The 25,033-nt window shown below is 32.5% G+C and overlaps 1 protein-coding gene across 1 annotated transcript in view; it reads left to right on the top strand.

Moving 5' to 3' along the window:
- The window catches only part of PIK3C2G (phosphatidylinositol-4-phosphate 3-kinase catalytic subunit type 2 gamma), a 276,846-nt gene that overhangs the window by 42,537 nt on the left and 209,276 nt on the right, over positions 1-25,033 (top strand). Inside the window, exons 8-11 of the mRNA XM_081059023.1 lie at positions 3,381-3,451; positions 8,111-8,174; positions 16,707-16,766; positions 20,645-20,767. Of these exons, the coding sequence (XP_080915149.1) occupies positions 3,381-3,451; positions 8,111-8,174; positions 16,707-16,766; positions 20,645-20,767 (318 nt within the window). The remainder of the gene's footprint in view (positions 1-3,380; positions 3,452-8,110; positions 8,175-16,706; positions 16,767-20,644; positions 20,768-25,033) is intronic.

Below are 25,033 nucleotides of genomic sequence, written 5' to 3' on the forward strand. Positions count from 1 at the left end.
CAAGGGTTACCATCAACTCTAGGGTAATTCAGCAACTCATAGGTAAAGAGTATAAATGTCGTTTCTCATGCACTTTTCCTAGCACTGACACTGTTACTTACAAATAGATAATATGCTTGATGGCATAGGTATTTGTATGTTCTCTCATATTCACTATGTAACTGCTTTGTACTAAGCTCTGCACTAACGAGTAAAGCAGTGAACAAAATCAACAAGATCTCAACCCACAAACGACTGAGAGTTCAGGGGATTGAACTGGCTTTTACACTCAATTAACAATAACGGTGGTCTCCACATAGACTATGAAAAAGACATTCCATGTCTCTATTTCCCCAAATCCTGGCTATGTCAGGATATTTTTAGCATCATATTCCAAAAGATAAGACATTACATTATAGTAAGATCTATGAGGGTTTACTTCCAGGTACTGTGCTAGGTATGCTATATGTATAAAATCTAATAATTAATACATCAAATATTTATTGAACATATTTACATACTGTATGTACAGTACTTGTCTTTAAGGATCTTATATAGCAAAGAAATTGTTTAGTGAACTTACTTGTAGTTCATAATTATGTTTCAGAAAACATTTATGTACAAATTTGTCTGTTCATTGCACAAAGAATAACTGAACACCTACCATGCACCAGACACGATTTTAAACACTGGACGTATGAAGGCAAACAAGACATCTCAATACTTGTTTTAGAACGTACAGTTCATAGTAAAGGAGACAGACAATAAACGGATATTCATAAAAAGTCTGATAGGAATATATGCTTTGAAAGAAAAGATAGCTATGCTTTTAGAGTATGGAGTAGGAGGACCTGATGTAAATTAATATGAAGGGCTAGGAGTACTAATTATTTTTATGTATAAATCATAGAGCATATAGGCCTAACCCCGACGATAGGAATAGGAATGTTAAATTTACTGATTTCGCATCTTGTTTAAAAGCTGAGATTCTGGATTCATACTGCCAAATCCAAAGTCTGCTCTTGGACAAATTATTAAATTCTCTGCACCTTAGTTTTCTCATCTAAAAAAAAATGTGAACAATAATAGCACTTACCTAATATGGTTGTTCTAAGAACTCAGTTAGGAAACATAAATGAAGAGCTTAAGTCAGTTCCTGCACCTACTCAGGACTATGTAAGTATTAGTTACTGATGTCACAAAATTAGCGTGTTAGACTACATGATATTATAGACTTTTATTATGAAAAACTCTATGTGATAAGGAGATAAGGAGATAGTGAATGTTCTCCTCTCATGATTCTCTGTGATTCTAACAATTTTAGCTGAAAGAAAAATATTTATGAACAATTATATTTTCTTTCTCGTAAAACAACATAAACTTGGGCTGATAATATTATTTTTATGTAAGAGTAGGAATATAATCATTATTATCATTCTATTAAATGTATTGATAGCATTGCTTTTCAGTAGATACTTTAGAGTTCTCTAATTGTAAAGGGCATTGCAAAGTTCATCATCTCAGATGCCTTTCCTATTTTAAAAGTGCTTGTATTATAATGAAATGTGGTAATTTAATTCTTGTTCCATGAGATTATTCACAAAAGAGGTTGATAGTCTTTAGAAATCATTCTAGATTTCAAAATTTTTAAAACCCCATCTTAATGATATATGATGTAAATGATTCTAAAAAAATTTTGTTCTCATCTCTCTTAAATTTCATCAAAAGTATTGCCAACATTGTACATATTAATCATAAAATCAAGATTTCTTTCTAGCTCAAGCAAACATTCACCAAAACTTTACAACAATATAATTTTGTATGAAAAAAATGCTTTAAACTTTTTTCTTAAGATGAAGGTATGGCTTTCAGTTTTGGAGAAAAGTAAAGTACATGATATATTCCATGGACAACTGCTGAACCATTTCTCAGCCTTTTGATATTCTCTAAATAAATAATTTTTTTTTGTAAGTGACAATATGACAAGGGCCATCTCCCCCCCAAAAAAAAATATCATTTCTGGAAGCCAAGTAAAATGCTTTTAAAATGATTATGATTATGCTATACAGAAAGATGCAACTAAGTCATATATTTATATGCTTGCTTTGGTTTTAATTTCTGAAAGTAGGAAAGTGCCAAATATTACAGTTCAAATCTTATTATCTTTTTTGGCTCTAGTCTTAATTTTTTAATTCCCCTCCCCTTTTACTCTGCTTTCTATGCCTAAAGTTTAGTTTTCTCTGCTGCAGGGAAAAAAAAAGTCTTTCCACTATCACACTTTCAAATTTAGTCATCCCAGTGACTCTAGATGTAAATTCCTAGAGAGTAAGCCTCGTGTTTTCAAGTTCCTTAGCATTTCCACAAAGTGTGTGCTTTTTTTAATAACCTGCACTCAACATATTGCGTTATAGTGATGACCTTATTCTCACCAAGTTAGTTTCCTTCTTCCTCACAAAACCACGCAATATAAAAATTAATTTACCTTTGACGTTTAGCCACATAAAGAGTTTTCCCTCTAATGTTTTCTGTCAGAAACTCGAATAGGCAATTTCTAGAATAGATTGTGTGTTGACATCCAAGATTACTTGCACCTCAAGAATTAAGGGACTCCCTCAGCTCCCAAACTCAACGCCACCATGTGGTGAAATCATGCAATTATGATGTAGTATATTGCATTCCCCTCTGCAGACTTGATAAGGTTTCCAGGAACGCCTTTGCAGAAGAGCTAACCAAGGAGTTATGGGGTGTGTGTGTGTGTGTGTGTGTGTGTGTGTGTGTGTGTGTGTGTGTGTGTGTGTGTACCACAGGACTGACTCATTTTACAATGAGTAGTTCCTGGGAGAATGATCACAATGCAACCTGATAACAACTCCTGGGATTTATACCTATCAGTATCAGTAGTTGTAATTCATTAGAATAATTTAATGTTCATGAAATGGAAAATTCTCTTAACTCATGTTTTGGCAGCAAGATGTGGTAAACCTGAAAAATGGAGGAGTTCATTCAGCAACCGATCTGGCAAGCTGTCAAGTCCTATGCTGCCATGGCATCTGTGATCTAAATGTAAAGAAAATGTGCACATATGTGGGAGACCTAGTGTCTGCAAAACTGCCTTCCTGCCTGGAGAAATTAATGTTTGACCTTGGGGATGTCAGGAGTTTTTCCAACTGTCTGTGAGGTTTATCCTCAACTAAAGCTCAGCTTTCTTTTTTCTTACTTTTGAAAACAATGCTTATACAGTTAAGGAGAGTTTTGTAAGGTCTGTAAAACAAAATATTAAAATGATGAATGAAGGTTATCAAAGAGGTGAACAAAATGACAGCAGGAAGTTACAGACCTATTTTTATCTGGTATTCATTCCTATTCACTCTATAAATATTAATTTATTCTGTTGTCTACAGCATGAAGATGACCACAGTCAGTTTTATCTGAACCAACTTCTAGAATTCATGCATATTTGGAAAATATCCAGGTAAGACATTTTATTTCTGTTCCAAGACTACTTTCTGACTGAGTTTTCAAGTGCCAACATTTTTCAGTTGACTGTAAAAACTGTCCTTTCACTAGTACCATGGAAGCTATTGTACTTTTAATAGATGTCTCCCTTTGGCAGATTCTGCTAATAATTGTATATTCCTCACAGCTATTCAGATACAGCTGAAGAACTGCTAACACCTTCCAGAACAATCTAACAATCATTTTAAAATATCTCTGCTACCAGTTATTACATTTTCAATGATTTTTTCTCATTCATTTTGTGAGTTTGAGTGTGCATGTGTCACTAAGCTCTTTGTATAACTGAATTTCCGTACTTTGAAAGTCATCATCCCTTGCTTTAAATTCCTTTCTGGAACTCCCTAAAATTAACTGGTATATCATAAACAGGAGTGTGAATTCAAATTGGAAAACTCAAGTGACAGCAAATGAACATATCCTAACTGATTCCAATATCAAAATGTATGCATGTATTATGTAAAACAACAGACCTAACTGAGAAGCTAACTTGGGAAAAGATACCAGTGGTGCAGTATGAGTTTATCTGGAATTAAAGTTGTTCTGAACTGAATGAGCAAATAACGGGATGTGGGAGGTAAATGACATAAATCTCTATAGAAAAGCCTGATGTAAAAATATAAGATGAGTTAAAATTGGTTTTAGTCACTATTACTAATAACTATCACTTTGTGACATTCTTATACATTTTGCATACATTATTTCTTCAAGTTCTCCCTACTGCCCTGTGATAATACATATTATCTTACCTCAGAACCAAGGAAAATGAAGTTCTGGAACTTGAAGTTATTTAACTTGCCTAAGACCACTTAGTTCATTAGTGGCAGGACTGAAATAAGGTCTGTTTTATTTTGCAAAAGCCATATTCTTTTATTAAACTATTGTGTTTTTCCATGTGTGCCTCTCTTTTTCACCCCACAAATATTCAGCCTCACACCATATAATCATAGAATGGGTAAGACGAGAGAGGACTTTTGACATAACCTAATCTAATTTTCATTTTATAGCAATTACTGGATCAGGTATAGGTTCCCTTTGAAACGACATCCTGACAAAAGCTGTGGTTTCCTTGTTCCAAAATAAGTTCATTACACACACACACACACACACACACACACACACACACACACACACACACACACACACACACAGAGTAAAAAGAAAGAGACATCAGATCCGACAAATTCTCTAAAAGGTGGGAAATCCGTGGGAGACAAAAAAATTGTTTCAAACTGATTTGGTGGAGTGTTATAACTTGTAACTGCCTGCTGCTACCTGGGGCACAGAGAGAAAAGTGCAGGCTGTGAGAAGATGGTTAGGGCAAGGCAGTTTTCATTCTCTTCCTGTCTCACCCTGTCATTGTCTGCCACTCAGAGAAGTCTGGTGGCCTTGACGACTGGGCAGTATAGGTGTCTACAGGGTTAATTTAGGGCAAAGTGAAAGCTCTGCTTCCATGAGAAACCTGTCAGGGATAAACTAGCTTCAGAACCTAATTACTCCACCCCTTCCCTGCAACCCCAGGACCACAGAGTACAGTCTACAGGGATCCCAAATCCCAATACTGCTTCTCTTCTGTAAAGGAAACTAAAACAAAGAAATCCAAAAATTTTTAAACCATTATACAGATATTTACTGCCTCAGCCATAACTAAAACCAGTGTTTAACTCTCAGTCAGTGCTATTGCACTTCAGTCGTATTCTGTTCCCAACCTTTACATTCTCAAATGTTATCTAGCACTGGTATCTTTTCAGCCTCATAAAGGTTGACTTTTGGTTTTCTTTTTTTTTTTTTAATGTTAATGAGATATAATTGACATTTAACATTATATAAATTTAATGTATACGATGTGATTATCTGATACCCATGTAGTGCAAAAGGTTAACCACAATAAGGTTAGTTAACAAATCCTTCAGGCACACAATTACCATTTTGTCATTATAATGAGTATGAAAGCTCTATTCTCACAGCAACTTTTAAGTATAGAATACAGCGCTGTGAACTATAGTCACCGTGCTGTACCTTAGATCTGCAAAGCTTATTTATCCTATAACTGAAAGTTTGTACCCTCTGATGAGTTCCCCATTGCTGCCTACAATTTAGCCCCTGACACCCAATCTGTTTTCTGTTTCTATGAGTTATGTTTTTAGAATTCACATCTAATTGCAATTATATGGTATTTTTCTCTGTCTGACTTATTTCTTCCGTGTTTCCCCGAAAATAAGACCTAGCTGGACAATCAGCTCTAATGCATCTTTTGGAGAAAAATTAATATAAGACCCAGTCTGTTATGATGTGGTATGATATGATATGGTATGATATCATATCATATAATAACATATATTATGTATTTTTATTTGTATTAATTTATATTATACAATTATAAAATTTTATAATAAAATCAGACCGGGTAAAATTATTTTTTATAGCAAAATTATCTTTGGGGAAACACTGTTTTAGCATAATGCCCTCAAAGCTTATCAATATTATCAAAAATAAGAGGATTTCTTTCCTTTTTTGACTGAATAATATTCTGTGTGTGTGTGTGTGTGTGTGTGTGTGTGTGTGTGTGTATACCACATTTTCTTTGTCCAGTGATCCATTGATGGATGCATTTGTTATCTCATCTTTTTTGGTAATAGCCATTCTAACAGGTATGAGATAATATCTCATTATGGTTTTGATTTGTATTTCCCTGATATTACTGATGTTCTTCATGTATTTGTCTTCATGCACTTGTTTGCCATTTGTATGTATTTTTAGGAGAAATGTCTATTCAAGTCCTATGCCCATTTTTAATTGAATTATTTTTTCACTGTTGAGTTATATGGGTTTCTTATATATTTTGGATATTAATCCTTTATCAGATATATAGTTTGCAAATATCTTCTCTCAAACTTTAGGTTGCTTTTTTACTTGGTTCATTGTTTCCTTTGCTATGCAAAAGCTTTTTAATTTGCTGTAGTTCTACTAGTTGATTTTTGCTTGTTTCTTGTGCTGTGGGCTTAAAAATCATTGCAAAGACTAATGTCAAGAGGCTTTTTTCTTATGTTATCTTCTAGGACTTTTACAGATTCCAGTGTTATGTGTAGCCTTAATCCATTTTGAGTTAATTTTTGCAAATGGTTTAAGATAGTGTTCCAATTTCATTCTTTTGCTTGAGTGCATCCAGTTATCCCAACACTACAGCTGTTCTCCCCTTTTTTGTGCAATTATTCCTGAGTTTTTTTTTTCCACTGTGTTGCTGAATCTTCTTAAAAGATTCCTGAGCTCTCCCAGAGCTGCTTTTGTTTGTGGACAGCCGTCTAATTGTTGATCATTTGGGGGAGATGGAGGCGGGGATCTTTTACTTTGCCATCTTGGTGACTTCCAGTACTTTCCTTTCTGAAACACAATGCTTGTCTGCCTGCCCTCCTCAGACCCTATCTGATGTCATGGAAAGAACAAGCGCTAGACAAAAGGAACTTTGATTTCAGTCTCCCTCTTCCCTGACTAGGCTACCTTTCAAAAGTAGGAGCGGGTAAAGGGGGTCAAATATATAGTGATGGAAGGATAACTAACTTTGGGTAGTGAGCACACAATGTGATACATAGAAGATGTATTATAGAATTGTATACTTGAAATCTATATAATTTTACTAACCATCGTCACCCCAATACATTTAATTAAAAAAATATTCAGCAAATCACATATTTTTGTTTAGTTCCTAGGAGTTTTTTCTATAAAATGGGTATAATGCTTAATAGCAAGGTACTGAAGCAGATCTTGGGGATATTTTAAGTTTTAGGATCAGGTTTTGTATGAAAACCCTTCCTCCAATAGCCAAAATCGTTCACTACTCTTTTCGTAAACCCCCATTGACTTTTACATATTTTATGCATTTTGTCTGTGAACTGTTAGATGGAATCCAGCTAAAGTGATGATTTAACAAAGGTTGAGACAGCAGCTACTGTTCAATATGTTGATGTGTTTTTAACACTGTGGTTTTGTGTTGTTTGGCTCATTATTCAATTCAGTTCAGGAGTTCTCAAGACAAACAGGAAGGCAAAGTCAATAAGGTTTGGGAAAATAATTTTGAACAGTGAAGCCAGGAGAGTTTCTGGTCAACTCACATCTATTCCACTTAAGCATAGATAAAGCTGGAATAATAAGAGAAGCTTAGGAAAGATAAAACAGAGGTTTGGTGTCAAAGACAATCCCATCTATATATGTCATTAACTCTGAAAGCAATTCTCTACAAGATGTTGTATAGTTAACATTTCTTTTTTATATTTAACATTTTATGTGTTAGTATTTGTCGTTAATCTGTTCATAAAACCCTTCACAACTTACATATTGCATTAAGAGTAGTTTGATAAAATGAACAGGTTTTGAGAGGTTTGGTTAATTTGCCATGGATTTCTTTGGAGTACTAAAGTTTTCAAATATGTTTATAGTCTATCAAATTACACAAAGTTTACATGTAGCATCCATCTGAAATAGTTTTTTAAAATTATGTCAACCTTTTAAAATCTTGGTTGCTACAGAATCATGGACAAAGCAGAACTTGATAAATGTGCTAAGGTTAATATGTTTTCCCACCCAATTTTAAACAAAAGTTGTGTTTTTTTTTTCTTTCCAGACAGTGCCTCTCAACAGTAATCAAAAAATATGACTCCCATCTGAAATACCTATTCAGAACACAGGTATTAACTTTTGTTACTTCATCTATCAATTCAATAAGCATTTATTAAATATCTAAAACTTTGCAAGTTTCTTAAAAATGAAGATGAATAAAGCAGAGGATGTACACTTCAGTGGCTTTCATTCCACCATGGCAAACAGACAAGTCAATAGATGTGTGTAATAAAGTGTAATAGGTCCTGTGAAAAGGCCTATGTGTACACAGGACACATAAAAGGGGGTTATCAATTTTACTTATTTGATCTGAATGTTGAGAAATGAGTATGCCAGTAAGAAAAGAGGCATTATGAAGGAAGCTAGGGAGCAGGGATAACTTTCAGCAAAGAACAACATGAATGAAAACAGTTAGGAAACAGCCTGGTATGGTTAGGAAACTGTAGGATATTTGGAATGGTTACAATTAGTGTTCAAGGTGAGAGCCTGGAAAGAGACCATATGAAAGGGGCAAATGGGAGGCAAGTTATGTAGGATCTTAAGGGCATTTTATTGACAGTTTAATGATGTTCTAATTCATCAGCTGACGACATAGAGCCATGATGCAGGGCAGTAGAATGACAGATGGGTGAATGGTGGAGCACTTCATTAACCCAAAGAGATGATGAGGGCATTGATAAAAGTTTTACTATAGCAATGGATAGGAAGGGACAGATTCATAATAGGTAAAAATGTGCAATTTACATGATTTGGTGAAAGTCTATGAGTTACAAAGGAACAAAGGTGCCTAGAATACCTTCAGATTCCTGGCTGTTGACTGACTGCATGGAGACATCAAATCACTAAAATACTGAAGAGAGGAGTTAACTTGGTAGGGGAAAATGATGGATTAGTCCAAGACTACTGAGATTTGGTCACCAGTTGAGCATCCAAATTGTGGTCACCGTTAGGCAGATCATTTCTTATAGCTTTTTCCCCCAGGAAAGAGTCAGTCTTTCGCAGATAAAATATCATATGATTATATAAAATTGTATAAGTAAGAGAATGTTTTAAAACAAGTGAGGACTATTTTTTCCATTAAATAATTTGACTCGTTATATAAATATAAGTATACAGATCTTAAGTATTAATATTAATAATATTAAGTATTCTAATATCAATAAACAATAAAAGTCTAAAAATAATAAATTATATTGCTTGATGTAGATATCAAATTCACGTGTGAATTACACATAGATATTTAAAGACATGACGATGACAAATATGTAACTGATATTCCTTCCCAAAGTGCAATCCTCTCATTCTAACTTCCATTTTCCTTTCTTGAGCCTAGCCTGAATCTGGAAATTTAAAATGTAGAATGGGGAAATAATTCAGAATTAGATTGCTTTAAGCCCATTAAAGTGTCATAATCAGTACTTCATTCAGCTTGATTTTTCACCTTTATGATAGTCATTCTTTCTGGTGTAGATTTTGAAATTATCAGGTACCCAGGGAAGATTAAGACTTTATTCCTAGATCACTTATGCATCTTGGCTATATGTAAATATACTTTTGAGGTTATAGTAAACTACTTATAGATGAATTTTAATTATATAAATGGCTCAGTACTGTTCATGTGTCATAGACACTTTTACACACATATACACACACACACACACACACACACACAGACAAGCACACACACAATTTGTTGAGCTTCGGTGACTGTTTTTATTTTCCAAATACAGAGTTTGATATTACTCATATATGAAGCCTCCAATATTCCCACTTTGAAAGAAACCATTGACTATTGTAAATTTTTCCAATATGACTTAAAAGTTGGCAAAACATCAAAGAAATAGTCTTTATGTTAGCATTGGCAAATAGTTATCATTACCCACATCTGAATTACTTTATAAATAGGCCACAGTGTCTGCAATTTTCCAGATGAACTCCATCCAAAACAATGAGCTTTTTAAATGTGATTCTCACTATGAAGCATCAATAGTATATATGTGAGAAGTGAGAACAGGTTGTAAAATTATCAATTCACAATTTTGCACTTATTTATTTCACAAATGCATTAAGTAGCATTTCACCAACGTCAAAAACAGCATCAATTTGAAAAATGTGTTTTTATATTTCCCAAATTTGGATTATTACATGACTTAAAAAATAACTAACATAGAGGCTGAATAAATATGACATAAATGTTATTGAATATAATTGTGGATAATTTATATTTCCAATATTTTCTTTCCTCAGGAATGCTTATTTAATATATGTTAGACTTGACTTATTTCAGGTTGTGCATCCTGAAAGTATTATCCCCTTTCCCCTAAACTATTACTTAATGCCTACTTACTGCAAATAACTGAACTACTTACTCACTAGAATCAAGAGAAGTAGAAGTCAGAACCATTCTCTGAAGTTACTGATGTCCTCATTGGAGAGACGGTATATTCACATAATAACATACATAGAGTGGTATTTATACAGAGTAAAGCAATGCAAAACCAGATTTCAATCAATTTCTGATGTAAAGTTGCTTCTTCCTAATAGCCTCTAATGTATTGTCTCCATTTTTTTTTAAATGTCAAGTAGGATTTTTAGAGAAAGTTAGCAATCCCTATCACTGATGACGAATTTAGAATCTAGTAATGGGTGAACTAATTGTAATCTAGAGGGACTGAGAAAAATCTACTCATGTTCAAAATGTGGTTTGGCTTCATGAAACATCTACCTGGTTTGAAAAGAGCTAAAATCCTCCAAAGCCTTACCCATCTAGCCATGACTCAGAAACTACATCAACTAGATAACTAGAAGCATATGGAATCTATATTATTCAAGTTTAACTGACTTAGAGGAAGGCAGAATAATACTTACCTCACATTTTCCCCTCCCCAAAATCCAACTGTATTCAGCCTCTAAACCAAGGCTGAAAATTCCATATATAAGTAGAAAGAAAGGGGACACATAGGGATCTTATTAATATATTTTTAGCTTTTTTAGAACTAAAGCTCTCTTAATAACAAGCAGATCCATTGCTGTATATTCAAAAGTTCCAATTTGAAACATAATTTAAACAGAGTGACAGTAAGGGCAGAATTTAGGAGCAGAGATTTCAAAGTCTGATAGATGTATATGCCAACTTTCTGCCAACTCTGGAAGTTTTTAGTTAACCTTCCTAGAATTCATATTATTCATCACTAGAGTAAATATAATAAAATACAATGATATTTTTTAAATTAATGAATCAGTGCATATAACGTGTTATATATATATATATATATGCTATATATTTTTTTTAAATTAATGAATCAGTGCATATAACGTGCTATATATAAATATATATATAACATGTATATATAATTTAGTGTCTGGAAGTTATATATATTTAAATTAATGAATCAGTGCATATAACGTGCTACATATATATATATATATATATATATATATATATATATATATATATATATATAATTTAGTGTCTGGAAGGTAAAAAGTGTTAAAGTGTTCAAGGAAAAATAACTACAAGCGTTACTCTGTTGTTATTAACACTATCAGTAGAAGGCTGTATAGGATCCAGAAGAAAAATGTCAGAGCAAAGATTTGCATTCACAACAGAATATAAGATGTAGGAAAGGAGTAAAAAATCATAAGAAGAAAATAGGATAAAATAAATAGGTAACAAGGACCACGTGAAAGATCACAAAAAGAGAAGTCAAGGAGATGAAGAGATAAAACTGGGTCACAAGAAAAATAAAACACAACTGGAACCTACCTTAGCAAAAGTAAATGGCAGATTGAAATTACTATAAGTCAAAACTATTATAGAACACTCCCAACTTCAAGAAAAAGAAAGATGAAAAAGTGAAAGTAAATCTTCAAAAAGTAAGGTAATCACTAGCCAACATAATTTGTATTCCTAGAGAGATACAGAAAGCATTGAAGGGTTTGTCAAAGGAAAAACATAATCTGACATTTTATCGGGATTTGTACAGTGAATTATATAATACATGAAGCTCATATAACATATATACAAATTAAAGAAAAACAATAGAGCTTTAACATGTTTAATATGTTTAACCATATTAAACATTAGATTTAGGAACAAATATTTTGTTTTAGGAACAAAATATTGCCAGTATCATAGTATCTGCCTGTGTGCTACTTCATTTTTTTCCTTTTATGTAAGAGGTATGTATCCTTTGATGAAAGGTATTTTGTAGCTTTTCTGCATCATTTCACCACCAAAGAATGCAGCCATTAGTAATATACAGTTTAGGTTTCCTTTTAATGTCTACCTAAATGGAATCAAACTTTTTGAGCTATGTATCTTTCATTCAGTATTGTTTTGGAGATTTGTCCACCTTTTTCCATGTGGTTTTGATTTGTTTATTTTCATTGTATGCTACTCAATTAGATGAGTGAAATTCAATTTATCTATTCTATTGTTTATGTACATTTGAACTAATACAAAGGTTTTTCTAAGGACTATACCTAGGGACATAGACTTACAAGCTTTTACCAAATACTTTCTAATGCCAAAAGTATTACTTTTCTAATGGGGTCATACACATTGCACGCTATATGAGAGTTCTCATTGTCCCATTTTCTCATCAATGAGTGGTATAGTCAAACTTTTTAATGTCTTCTTAAGGTATCTGTAATGATATCTTACTTCAGCTTTAATTTTCATTTCCCTGACTACTAATAAATTCATGATTCTTTACTATTCATAAAGGTAACTCATTTTTTATAATTTACATGTTCAAACTTTTTTTTTTCATAGCTTAGGTGCATTTTATTGGTTTTCTATGTTCAAACCCTTTGTTTCTTGTTCTAAATTTCTCTATGTTTTCCAAATAGACTCATGGGAGTTATTTACATATTTACTCTTCCTTTGGTTATGTATATATTATATCTTCTGCTAATTGGTGGATTGTCTTTTCATGTTCATTGCAATTTCTTATTATTGCATCAACCTTAATTTACATAAAATAAAATAAACGCAGTTAATAAGTAAGGATAACTTATGACAACAAAAAAGTAAAAGGGGAGAGAGTAAAGGTTTGAACCTGAGATAAGAAACATGCTCAAGGAAAAGGACTACTGCAAATATGAAACTTTCTTTTCTATAAGCTTAATAGTAACCACTCAAAAAAAAAAAAATCCAGAACTGAAATTGTAACATAAAAAAAGAAGAAACAGGAGGAAAAATCATAGAATTCCACTACATTGAAATATCAGACAGCAACAAAAAGGCAAAGAAACAATGAAGATATTGAGCCACCAGAAAACAAAAGGTAGAATGATAGGAAATCCTAATTTATCAATAATCACCCTAAATGTAAACGGATTGAATGCTCCAATAAAAAGGCACAGAGTAGAAGATTGGATCAAAAAACAAAACCCAACCATATGCTGTCTCCAAGAGACACATCTCAGCTACAAGGACAAATACAGACTCAAAGTGAAATGTGGAGTTTGCTACTCCAAGAAAATGGTATTAAGAGAAAATCAGGTGTATTCATACTGATATCAGATGAAACAGACTTTAGGATAAAAAAGGTAACAAGAGACAAAAATGGATATTTCATAATGATAAAGGGGACTATACAACAAGAAGACATAACAGTCATCAATATTTATGCCCCCCCCCCCAATCAGGGAGAATGGAAGTATATAAAGTAACTACTAACAGAACTAAAGGGAGAAATTGACCAAAACACAATTATACTAGGGGCCTAAATACATCACTGACAGCCATGGATAGATCATCGCAACAGAAAATAAATGACGAAATAGCAGCCCTAAATGACACATTCGATGAAATGTACATAATTGACATTTATAGAGCATTTCATCCTAGAACATCAGACTATACATTCTTTTCTAGTGTACATGGAACATTCTCAAGGATACACCATATATTGGGACACAAAACTAGCCTTAGCAAAATTAAGAAGATTGAAATCGTACCAAGCCTATCCCCTGCTCACAAGGCCTTGAAATTGGACATCAACTGCAAAAAGAAAGCAGAAAAAAACAAAAATATATGGAGATTAAACAACATGCTATTAAAAAACAACTGGGTCAAAGAATAAATAAGAGGAGACATCAAAATATACATAGAAACAAATGAGAATGAAACTACATCCTATCAAAATTATTGGGATACAGCAAAAGCAGTAATAAGAGGGCAATTTATATCACTACAGGCCTCTCTCAAGAAAGAAAAAAAAAATGCCAGATAAACAACCTCACATTACACCTTAAAGAACCAGAAAAAGAAACCCAAAGTCAGCAGAAAGAAGGAAATAATAAAAATCAGAGCAAAACTAAATGAAGAACAAAAAGACAATAGAAAACAATAATGCAACAAAGAGCTGGTTCTTTGAAAAGATTAATAAAATTGACAAACCCTTGGGTAGACTCACTAAGATAAAAACAGAAAAGATATAAACAAACAAAATCAGAAATGAAAGAGGAGAAGTAACCACGGACACCACAGAAATACAAAGGATCATCCAAGAATACTATGAAGGACTATATGCCACCAAATTCAATAACCTAGAAGAAATGGACAAGTTCTTAGAAACATATAGCCTTCCAAGGCTGAACCATGAAGAAATGGAAAATCTAAACAGACCGATCACCAGTAACGAAATTGAATCAGTCATCCAAAACCTTCCCAAAAGCAAAAGTTCAGGACCAGATGGCTTCACTAGTGAATTCTACCAAACATTCAAAGAAGATCTAACACCTGTCTTCCTCAAACTCTTCCAAAATAATCAAAGAAGAGGTAATACTCCCTAACTCATTTAATGAGACCAACATTACCCTGATGCCAAAATCTGGTAAGAATAACACAAAAAACGAAAATTACAGACCATTATCTCTGATGAATACAGATGCAAAAATCCTAAACAAAATTCTAGGAAATCGAATACAACAACGCATTAAAAAGATTATACATCACAATAAGTGGGGTTCATCCCAGGGGCACAAGGATGGTTCAAGATACACAAATTGATCAATGTGATACACCACATAAACAAAAGATAAAAATCATATGATTTTATCAATAGATGTAGAAAAAGCATTTGACAAGATATAACATCCATTTATGATTAAAACACTTAATAAAATGGGAATAGAAGGAAAATACCTTAACATAATAAAGGTCATATATGACAAACCCTCAGCCAATATCATAATTGACATTGAAAAATTGAAGCCCTTTGCTCTACGTCCAGGAACAAGAGATGGTTGTCCCCTATCACTACTATTATTCAACATAGTGTTGGAAGCCTTAGCCAGAGCAATGAAACAAGAGAAATAAATAAAAGGCATCTGAATTAGGAATGAAGAAATCAAATTGACACTTTTTGCAGATGACATGATACTTTATACAGAAAACCCTAAAGACTCCACCAAAAAAGCTATTAGAAACCATAAACAAATATAGTAAAGTTGCCAGCTACAAAGTCAACATAAAAAATCCATTGCATCCCTATATATTAACAATGAAATATCAGAAAAAGAAATTTTAAAAAATTTCTTTTGCAATTGCAACAAAAAGAATAAAATATCTAGGAATAAACTTAACAAAGGATGTGAAGGACCTATACACTGCAAATGATAAGACACTTTAAAAAAAATTGAAGACATAAAGAAATGGAAAGACGTTCCATATTCATGGATTAGAAGAATCAACATAGCTTAAATGGCCAAATTACCCAAAGCAATATACAGATTTAATGCAATCCCCATCAAATCCCCAATGACATTTTTTAAAGAAATAGAACAAAAAAAAAAAATCATCAGATTTGTATGGAACCACAAAAGACTGTGAATAGCCAAAGCAATCCTAAGACAAAAGAATATTGCTGGAGGTATCATACCTTGACATCAGCTTGTACTACAGAGCAATAATAATCAAAACAGCATGGTTTTGGCAGAAAAACAGACACACAGACCAATGGAATAGAATTGAAAACCCAGAAATAAACCCACATAAATATGGACAGACAATTTTTGACAAAGGAGTCAAAAACATACAATGGAGAAAATAATAGCATTAACTTGTTGATTAACTGGAAGTGAGGACCAACAGACAGGTCGGATTTAATTGATTCCAAAACTTCTTACTTGGGAAACCAGGAAGATAGGGTGCCATTAATTATGGCAGGAAAAACTCTTTGGAATTCAGTTTACTTGGTTACCTTGTGACTTAACATCTCTAATGGGGTCAAAAAAAATAATGACTTTGTATGTTATTTGCCTTTTTTCATTGTTACAGTGGTACCAAAGTTCTATATCTTAAGCTGAAATGGAATTCTTGTTTTTAATCTTTAAGGAACAAGCAATATATAATAGCACTAACCACTGAACATGGAAAGAAAATACTTCTAAATTCTCAATTTGTCTCCAAATTCATTAACTGAATTTGATAATTTTCAGTATGTCAATACAAACAGAAATTCATTCAGGTTTATTGAAAACCTGAAAAATGGTAAGCCGTTACATGGCTGTTTAATATTATTTTGGTCTCCATCACAGCTAAATGAAAGCGGGGAGGAACCCTTATGCTGTTTTGTTTTGTTCTCCAGAAAGATGCAGAGGAGAAAAGTTTGTCACCAATCTTCTCCAGTGTTCAAAATAATTTTAAGGTAAGCTTAATATCTAAAGCACTAGAATGTTACTTCTTCAGGGTCAATGACACAGCAGATATTTCCTAAGATAGGCTTGGAATATAGCACACAAACTAACATCACATCACCGTTGTCAGTTCTCATTAACTCAAATATTCATAGGGTTAGAAAGAATTTAGAGGTAGTCTAGTTGAAATTCCTATGTAATGCAAAAATCTCCTCTGAACATTACTGATTGCTTGCATACCTGTAACGTGGAGGAACTCTCTACTGACAGGGCAGCCTATCAATTTTTAAACACATAATGTTTGCAAATGTTTTTCTAATATTGGGTCAGATGAATGTCTCTGAATTTACAACCATTTCTTCTAATTTATCGTTTCAGATCTATTTACAATAAATCTAATACCCTTTTCATTTAAAAGGCCATCAAATACTTGAATATGACTATCTTACTTCCTTTTTCTTTTTTTCCAAGCTATAATTTCCATCAACTACCTTTACCTTTTTTTCCCATTAAACTATAGTCTTATGGCTTATGTCTCAGCACTATGTCTTCTCTACCTGTGACCAAACTTCTTCCTCTATCATCCAAATATCAGACATTCTGAAATGTCATTTACCCAGCTTTCAAATTTTCTTTCCTCTATATTCTCTCTCTGGAATATCATATCCAAATTCTCAGCCAGGTATCACCTCTATGAAAATAATGCTCAAATTCAGCTTTAATATCTGTTGAAATAAGGCACTAATGTTGTTTTGTGTCTGTAGAATCTCTCATGTGGTGAACCCCTCATCATGGGATTTATAAATTTTAGACTTATATTACCCTTACCAGTGTGTGTGTGTGTGTATGTGTGTGTGTGTGTGTGTGTGTGCGTGCAGGTGTGTGCATGTACATTCACATATGCACATTTTCTTCTCCCACCTTTTTTTACAGGTGACAATCTATACAGTGTCAGGGGTTTATTCAGAGACTTCAGTGCCAGCTCTGCCCCTTCCCCTACCTATACCAACTAGTTTAGATCTAAAACTTCAGCTCTTGTCCCATCCTAGCAGTAAAACCAATCTCTAATCCTGAAGGCCTAAATCTAGTCTGATATTTCCCTCAGGCCATTGCAACATCAATGTTGAAACTACTGCTGTTGACTAAGTTCCCTCTTTAAATTTCTGTCACCCAGAGTTTCATCCCATCCTTATTTTGGCTAAATTATACATTTGCATTTGTTCTTATAGTTCATATAGTATTTATATGACTGGGGGTGGGGCATGGGTGTGTTTTCTCAGTACAACAGTTGCTAGAGCTAGAACCCATTGCATTTCCACATATCTGAAGGCTGTGTCTACTTGGTGTCCCCTTGTAAGCTCAAGCTCTGTGTATCAAAAACTATATGCATAACAATGCCACCAAAAATCTTCCCATATTGCCTGTTTTTCCTGCCATAATTAATGGCACCCTATCTTCCTGGTTTCCCAAGTATGAAGTTTTGGAATCAATTAAATCCGACCTGTCTGTTGGTCCTCACTTCCAGTTAATCAACAAGTTAATGCTATTATTGCAATATATTCTAGCAAATTTAGTGATTCATGAATATAATGAATAGTTTGTCTTTCAGAATTTTTGAAGATTAAATGAGATAAACAGATCAGATAAGAAGCAATGCAAACTAGAATAAGAGATGAAGTAAATTAGCTGCCAAGTGATCCAAGTCAACCCAGCATTTGCATTTTACCTAGTAATATTTTATTGATTTCATAAATTCACGTCACATATATACTTAGAAAGTATGAATGAAAACTAAACATAGGACCTAACATGTACCCATCTCATAGTTTTTATGAGTTTTTAGTTTTCTTTTTATTAGTTTTCTGGGCATGTACAATACTTGGTTTCTTTTATAAACTAAAAAATCTATGTGAATAGATAAAAATGAACTAAACAAAAATGAATTAATTAGCTAAAATTTAGCCCTTATTCTCTTTTAGGCACTATTTCATATTTGATCTTATTTAATCATTACAACAATCCTATAATTAATTATTACTATCTCAATTTTACAGAAGAGGGAACTCAAGCCCACGGAAGTTAAAAAATTTGATAATGGTCATAGATAGGAATGGGGTAGAACCAAGATTTTTAACACACATAACCTGACTGCAAAAATGAACATAAAGCCTACTACATTGTTTTGAATGAGTATATTAACAGTATATTAATAGTTGGGCTCCTTTCCTTTGTGAAAATACAGTTTTTCAAGTCCAGCCTCAAATGTGGTCCCCCAAACTAAATTCCATGTATATAAACTTATATACTTGGCACCTGTATATAAACTTCTATACTTGTATGTAAACTTATATACTTGGCACATGTGGTTGGACTCAACTTTCTTGTTATGGAGAGTATGTCATTCAATTTAAATTAATAATGAAGTAGCTCTTCTGGCAGCCATGTCACAATACTGATTCATATTAAGGTCAGATGTGAGTAAAACAACTAACTTTTTCCTTATGAATCACTCATACATTTTTCTTTACCATGTTATAATTGAGTGGTTGTTTTTCTTTAATCTGTGAAAGACAAAAATGTATCCTAATTAAATCGTATCTTCTTACTTTTAGCTCATTAATCAAGTCTGTTAACATTTTTAGAATTCGGATTGTGTCTTTCATAGTATTAATTAGTTATCCTTCCGAGGTTTTTGTTATCAATTTTCAGTGTTTAGAAAATCACATATAAGAGGTTTGGCAACATATTAAAAAGATTTGATTTTCCACGAAAGAAACAAAATTGTATTCCCTCAATATAATACTCATTTTGTGTCTTTGTAGTGATAATATTTTAAGAAAATAATCTAGAATAAGTAGTTAAAATATTTTTATGTTGTGAATTCATATTTCTGTGTGGGAATAAAAAGGGGGGATATTTCTCCCCTTTTTTGAAAAAAACTGTTGTAATCTTCCATTAGAATGACTGTGATGCTGATGACAAAGCTGATATTTGAAAAGCCACAATCATGAATAGTATTGACAAAGTACATATAAATATTGTAGAGTGAAAGGTGATTAGTACAGAATTAAAGAAGAAAGAGATGTTTCTCAACATAGTAATGTAATGTACATGGTAATGTACAGAAAAGAGGAGGTCAAAATAGAGCAGAATTTTTTTTTAATGTAACTTATTTAACTACATGTGAAAGCTGATAAATGAAATAAAAAAGAAACCTAATGAAAAGTTTTTAAAACTGTCACCAAAAAATTTCTGTATAGCTATCTTAAGTGCAGCCAGCAATTTTGATTTTAATAGTTGGTCACTACTATAAATTATACTTATCAGTAATTTTTTGAAACATCAGTTGGTTTAAGGATAGTAACATCAAACGTTTACCTAACACTCCAACACCAAATATTATTGTCCCAAGTTCATTCTGAACTCTGCAAATCTGATTTTTAATAAGTTTGTCTTCCTGTACACTGCTTACAAAAACAGATGCATTGTGAAACTCTACAGGATCTGTTGTCTGTTCCCTTGTTTACAAAGTACTTTGCAGAAACCAGACTCTCTCTTTCATTCTTTCTCTCTTCCTCCCTCCCCCTCCCTCTACCTCATTTCCTCCTCACCATCTCCCTGCTCCTTCTCTCCCATTTTATTTCAGATAATGTTAAATTAGAGTTGATATACGCATATATAATCTTAATAGTCCTATTTTTGAGTATTCGCTCAATGCAAATTGTGGCTCAGGCGACAGGATAACCAGTCTTGAGAATCTTCTTTTTACATGGGAACGAACAACCACATTTTATTCTATTTCCTCTTCATAGAAACAGAGGTAGTTTAAATATAAATTTGTGTCCTCTCAATTTCAATAACTGTAAGCTATGATTCTTTTCATCTACAGCAAAATGTGAATAAGATTATTGAAGAAGTGAAAAATATATGCAGTGTTCTGGGATGTGTGGAGACCAAACAAATTACAGATGCTGTAAATGAACTAAATCTAATTTTTCAGAGAAAAGCAGAGGTAAATATACTCATTTATTACACAGTAATAATTTTAAACCCGAATTCAATAATTAATTAAGGAGAGTGAAAGACTTGACTCTACTATATATGTGTGTACGTATATTTCAATCATTTTGGAGTAATGGAAACTTGACTCTATTACAGAAAGGGATTTAATTAAATTAAAAGGAAATTTCTTACGCCTTTGAAGTTTGTAACTACAATATAATTTCCAAGTGAGATTGAAATCAATCCTACAATCTAATTGGATGAACTTGCTTATATAATAATATTCACAGACAAGTGTTTGTATAGATTCTTAATGGCTCTCACGTGCACCAGTATATTAAGGTGTAAGCGTTCATGCTTATGTGGACAAGCACACAGGTAGAAAAGAAGAAATCAGTTTCTGTGGCATCTTTTGCTGAATTTGCAATGCACACTGCTTGTATGATCCCACACCCTGTAATGATTTCCTGTTTTTTTGTACTTTCAGTTTTTTTTTTTTTAAATGAGTATTACATGATTTTTTTTGTAATCCCAGAAATCCGATGGAAATGTGATTATTGCCCAAGAAGAAGAATAGGAAACCTGGTCTGATGAATCAATTCAATGTTATTATTAGTTTAGCAAGGGATAAAGCAGAAATATCTGGTAATTATGATGATTACAATAAAATTAATAGTAACTAATAGACAATAAATTGCAATAAAAGTTTAACTTACATGTTACTTAATTTATTTTTATTTCATTTTAATTCATCCTCATACAAATGCACAGAGTAGGTATTTTAATGTTCATTTCATTATTAAAATCTGATGCATACACTGCTTATGTACAGAGCATTAATAAGTGACAAAATAAAGATTTGAATTCAGGCCTCTATACACACTCCAGTATATGTTAAACTTCATAAATGGGAGTGAATACATGCTTCCTTACCAGCATGGGAATAAACAGCAGAGATTATATTACCTTGATTATGCCAGCCTTGAAATTTCAAAAAGATTGATTTAGAAAGAGGATAATTATATTTTTATATATAATATACATATACATATATGTAATATGTATATAATATATATAATATAATATATATACATATTATTATAATGTGTGTGTGTATATATATATATATATATATATATATATATATATATCAATGTGCTTATTGTTTCAAACAAGTGGGTCTGTAAAAAATTAGTAATTTCCTAAAGTTGGACCTTCTATGTCTTATTTTAATTAGAAGTTGCCTTTTTTATGATTTGATAGTAATAATACAGAAATTTAAATAACTTATTTGCATACATGAAGAGTGACAGTGACTCTGATGAGCAATGGAGTCACACTACTAAAAGCCTTTCAAGATAAACATTTATTAATAAGTAAAAATGAAGACATCAAAATTTAAACAATATCATGAATAAATCTCAAAATTCAATGCCTGAGATAGCTATGCATTTATTTCCTTCATTCTTTTTTAATGGGCAAATATCTACTCTTATACTTCCCAATGATAGAAGGAAATGAAATAACCATGTAGTCTCCAAAATTGTTTTCATGTGTAGATATTAAGATCCATGGTTTTCACAAATGATAACAAGGTATCAAATCTGATGTGATCACATCTAATCTGATCATATTTTCCTATTCTGTATGACAGTGGGAAAATTATACTATAGTTTTGAAAAGCCTACCACCAATATGTTTTGAAAATAAGTGTTTTGATAAACTCAAAGACTTGGTCATTATATAACGCTAAGAACTACCTTCCAATAACTGAAGTTAAGTCAGGATAACAAGGTAGTGAAAATTAACTTTCAGTAAGCAATTCGTTTCTCTTAAACTATCACATTTTAGAGACATTACAAGCACCCAGAGTGGATGATAGACTAAAAAAGCTCAGAGTCATGCAAATATGATTTGAATTCCTGATTTGCCAATTTCTAGCTGGATATCCTTTGGAAAATTAATTCATTTCTCTGAGTTTCAGTTTTCCTCATCTCTAAAACAGAAAGCTAAAACATAATTTACAGAGTGCTTGTCAGTATTAAAAATAATGTTAATAATTTGTATGAAATATTATGTTACCTAAGTGTTAGAAATAATGTTAATAAATATATTCATGTAAAATAATGCTAATAATAAAAATCCAGATGCTAGTGTACTGAATGAGAGTCATGACTGTTATGGAGGTAGTGGGGATGGTGCTGGGGGTGGTTTTTGAGGATCTTCCCCAAAAGGTCAAGATGATGCTAGTTCACAGGAGGAACACTTAGGCCCCCATTATCCTAGGGCCATTGATTACAGCCAGCCTCATGACAAATGTGAGCCTTTGCCAGTAGAGATGACCATATGTATGAATGTGATCACATGCCTTTCCATCTGTTGAGACCACCTGGTTGTTCATCCATTTTTATGTCCAGCTTTCAGTGAATCAACAGAAACAAATAACTGGTCAAAGAATGAGGAAAATCTAATTTTAGGATGAAGCACTTCAATTAATGTTCAAGTATTGCTAGATATAAAAAGCTTTACATTTAAAACATTCATTTTCTGAAACTCCCTAAAAGAACACAAATGACAACATTCTCTGAAATATCAAACTTCCAATATATCTAAAGCCAAAAGAATCCTTCAAGGAGAAATTGAGTATTTCCTAGGAAAGCTATGAACAAATTTAATTCTCAAGGAAAGTTGACATTTGCATTTCTTACATACTTATAAGCACTCAGTTGTGTGTGATTATTCATGCATAGAAATAAAGAAAAGAGTTGATGATTATCAGGTTTATTTCATATATGTCAATGGCCAAAATTGATAGCTCCATATACCCTACTAAACAGATTCTACTCACTCTGAGCACACTTTAAAAGTTTGCTTATTCTACGTCACTTTCATTCAGACTTTTGTTCATCTTTTTCCATCCTATCATAACTGTGAGCCCACCTACGTAAGAATGTTGGCACAGATAGTAAGTATATTTTACAGAACTTGTGCAGTAACCAACTGCAGTTAACAATGGCAAAGTAGTTCAGTCTATCCACCCACCACAAACCAAAATTAAATAAATACTGATAAATATGAGTCTTCTGCCAACTAACTCAAACTTGAGAAGCTTTCCTTTCTTGCGGCTGCATTTTTTGGTCAACTTGCAAGAGACTATTTCCTGCCACACAGGGCAGTGATTAGGTATTTATTAAACATAAGTTTTGGCAAGATGAAGACTTATATCATAAATGCCGTTGTACTCTAGTCCATGCTCCCACTCAGCACTGGAAACAACTTTCCATACTTCAAAATTATATTCCAGAATCTCACATAATATGTTTCAATTAAATGCTCATACAATAAATGAATCACAAAGTGAAAAATATGGCCTTACACATGATTCTGTAAGTGGATGTCATGGTGATTTTAAAATACAAGTTTTTACTTTGGAATATATTGAATTCCACTTAAGTCAAGCGAACATCTTCAATAGTCTCACCCACATGAATGGGGTAAAGATCTTTTGTGTAGGTGTTAAGCCTCGGGTTTGAAACTATGCTTAGATGAAATATTTTACCCAAGAGAAATGCTTCTAAAAGGTTCATGTGAATGATGCTTTTAAGTAAAAAGTTATATATAAAGTTAATTACATTTTAAATATGATAAAAGTGTTTTCTCTCTAAAGGACTATTGTAGCAAGCTTCTTGTTATAGGAAAACAAGTATTACTCATTGATTTGTTTGAGAAATTGGGTTTTCTATTAATTGGATTTATTTAAAATCAAACTTGTCAAAGCAAAATTTTAAAAAATTTAGTGTCATTTAAAATAGACCTTATTAAAAAATTGAAGTTGCTTTTGGACTGAAACCTTATTTTTAGTGAATCTATGAATCACCTTATATACTTTTCATGATGATGAAGTTATAACCAGCAAATCCTAAACCACTAAAGTAATCTAGGTCTCTAACAAAAATAAACACAAATAAGCAAGGCAGTAAATATGTAAACAAAACCATCGTACTAATGAACATGAATATAAACAACCATGAAAAAATAAATTTCAAATATTTTCTTTTAAATTTAGGTGTCTAGGTGACCTTGAGTGTTTTACTATCATTTATTTAACCTCCTAAAAATAAAGAAAAACAATGAACTCCATAGTGAATCTGTATGATATTGCCCACTCAGATCAAGCCCTGTTTCTGATGCAGCACAAAGTTTGCATCTGAATAACTGCTAATGATAAGAACTGAACACACTAAACAGAATTAGAAATGCACTTATATCAAAAGAT

The sequence above is a fragment of the Rhinolophus hipposideros genome (genome assembly GCF_964194185.1).
Source record: "Rhinolophus hipposideros genome assembly, chromosome: 9".
NCBI lineage: Eukaryota > Metazoa > Chordata > Mammalia > Chiroptera > Rhinolophidae > Rhinolophus > Rhinolophus hipposideros.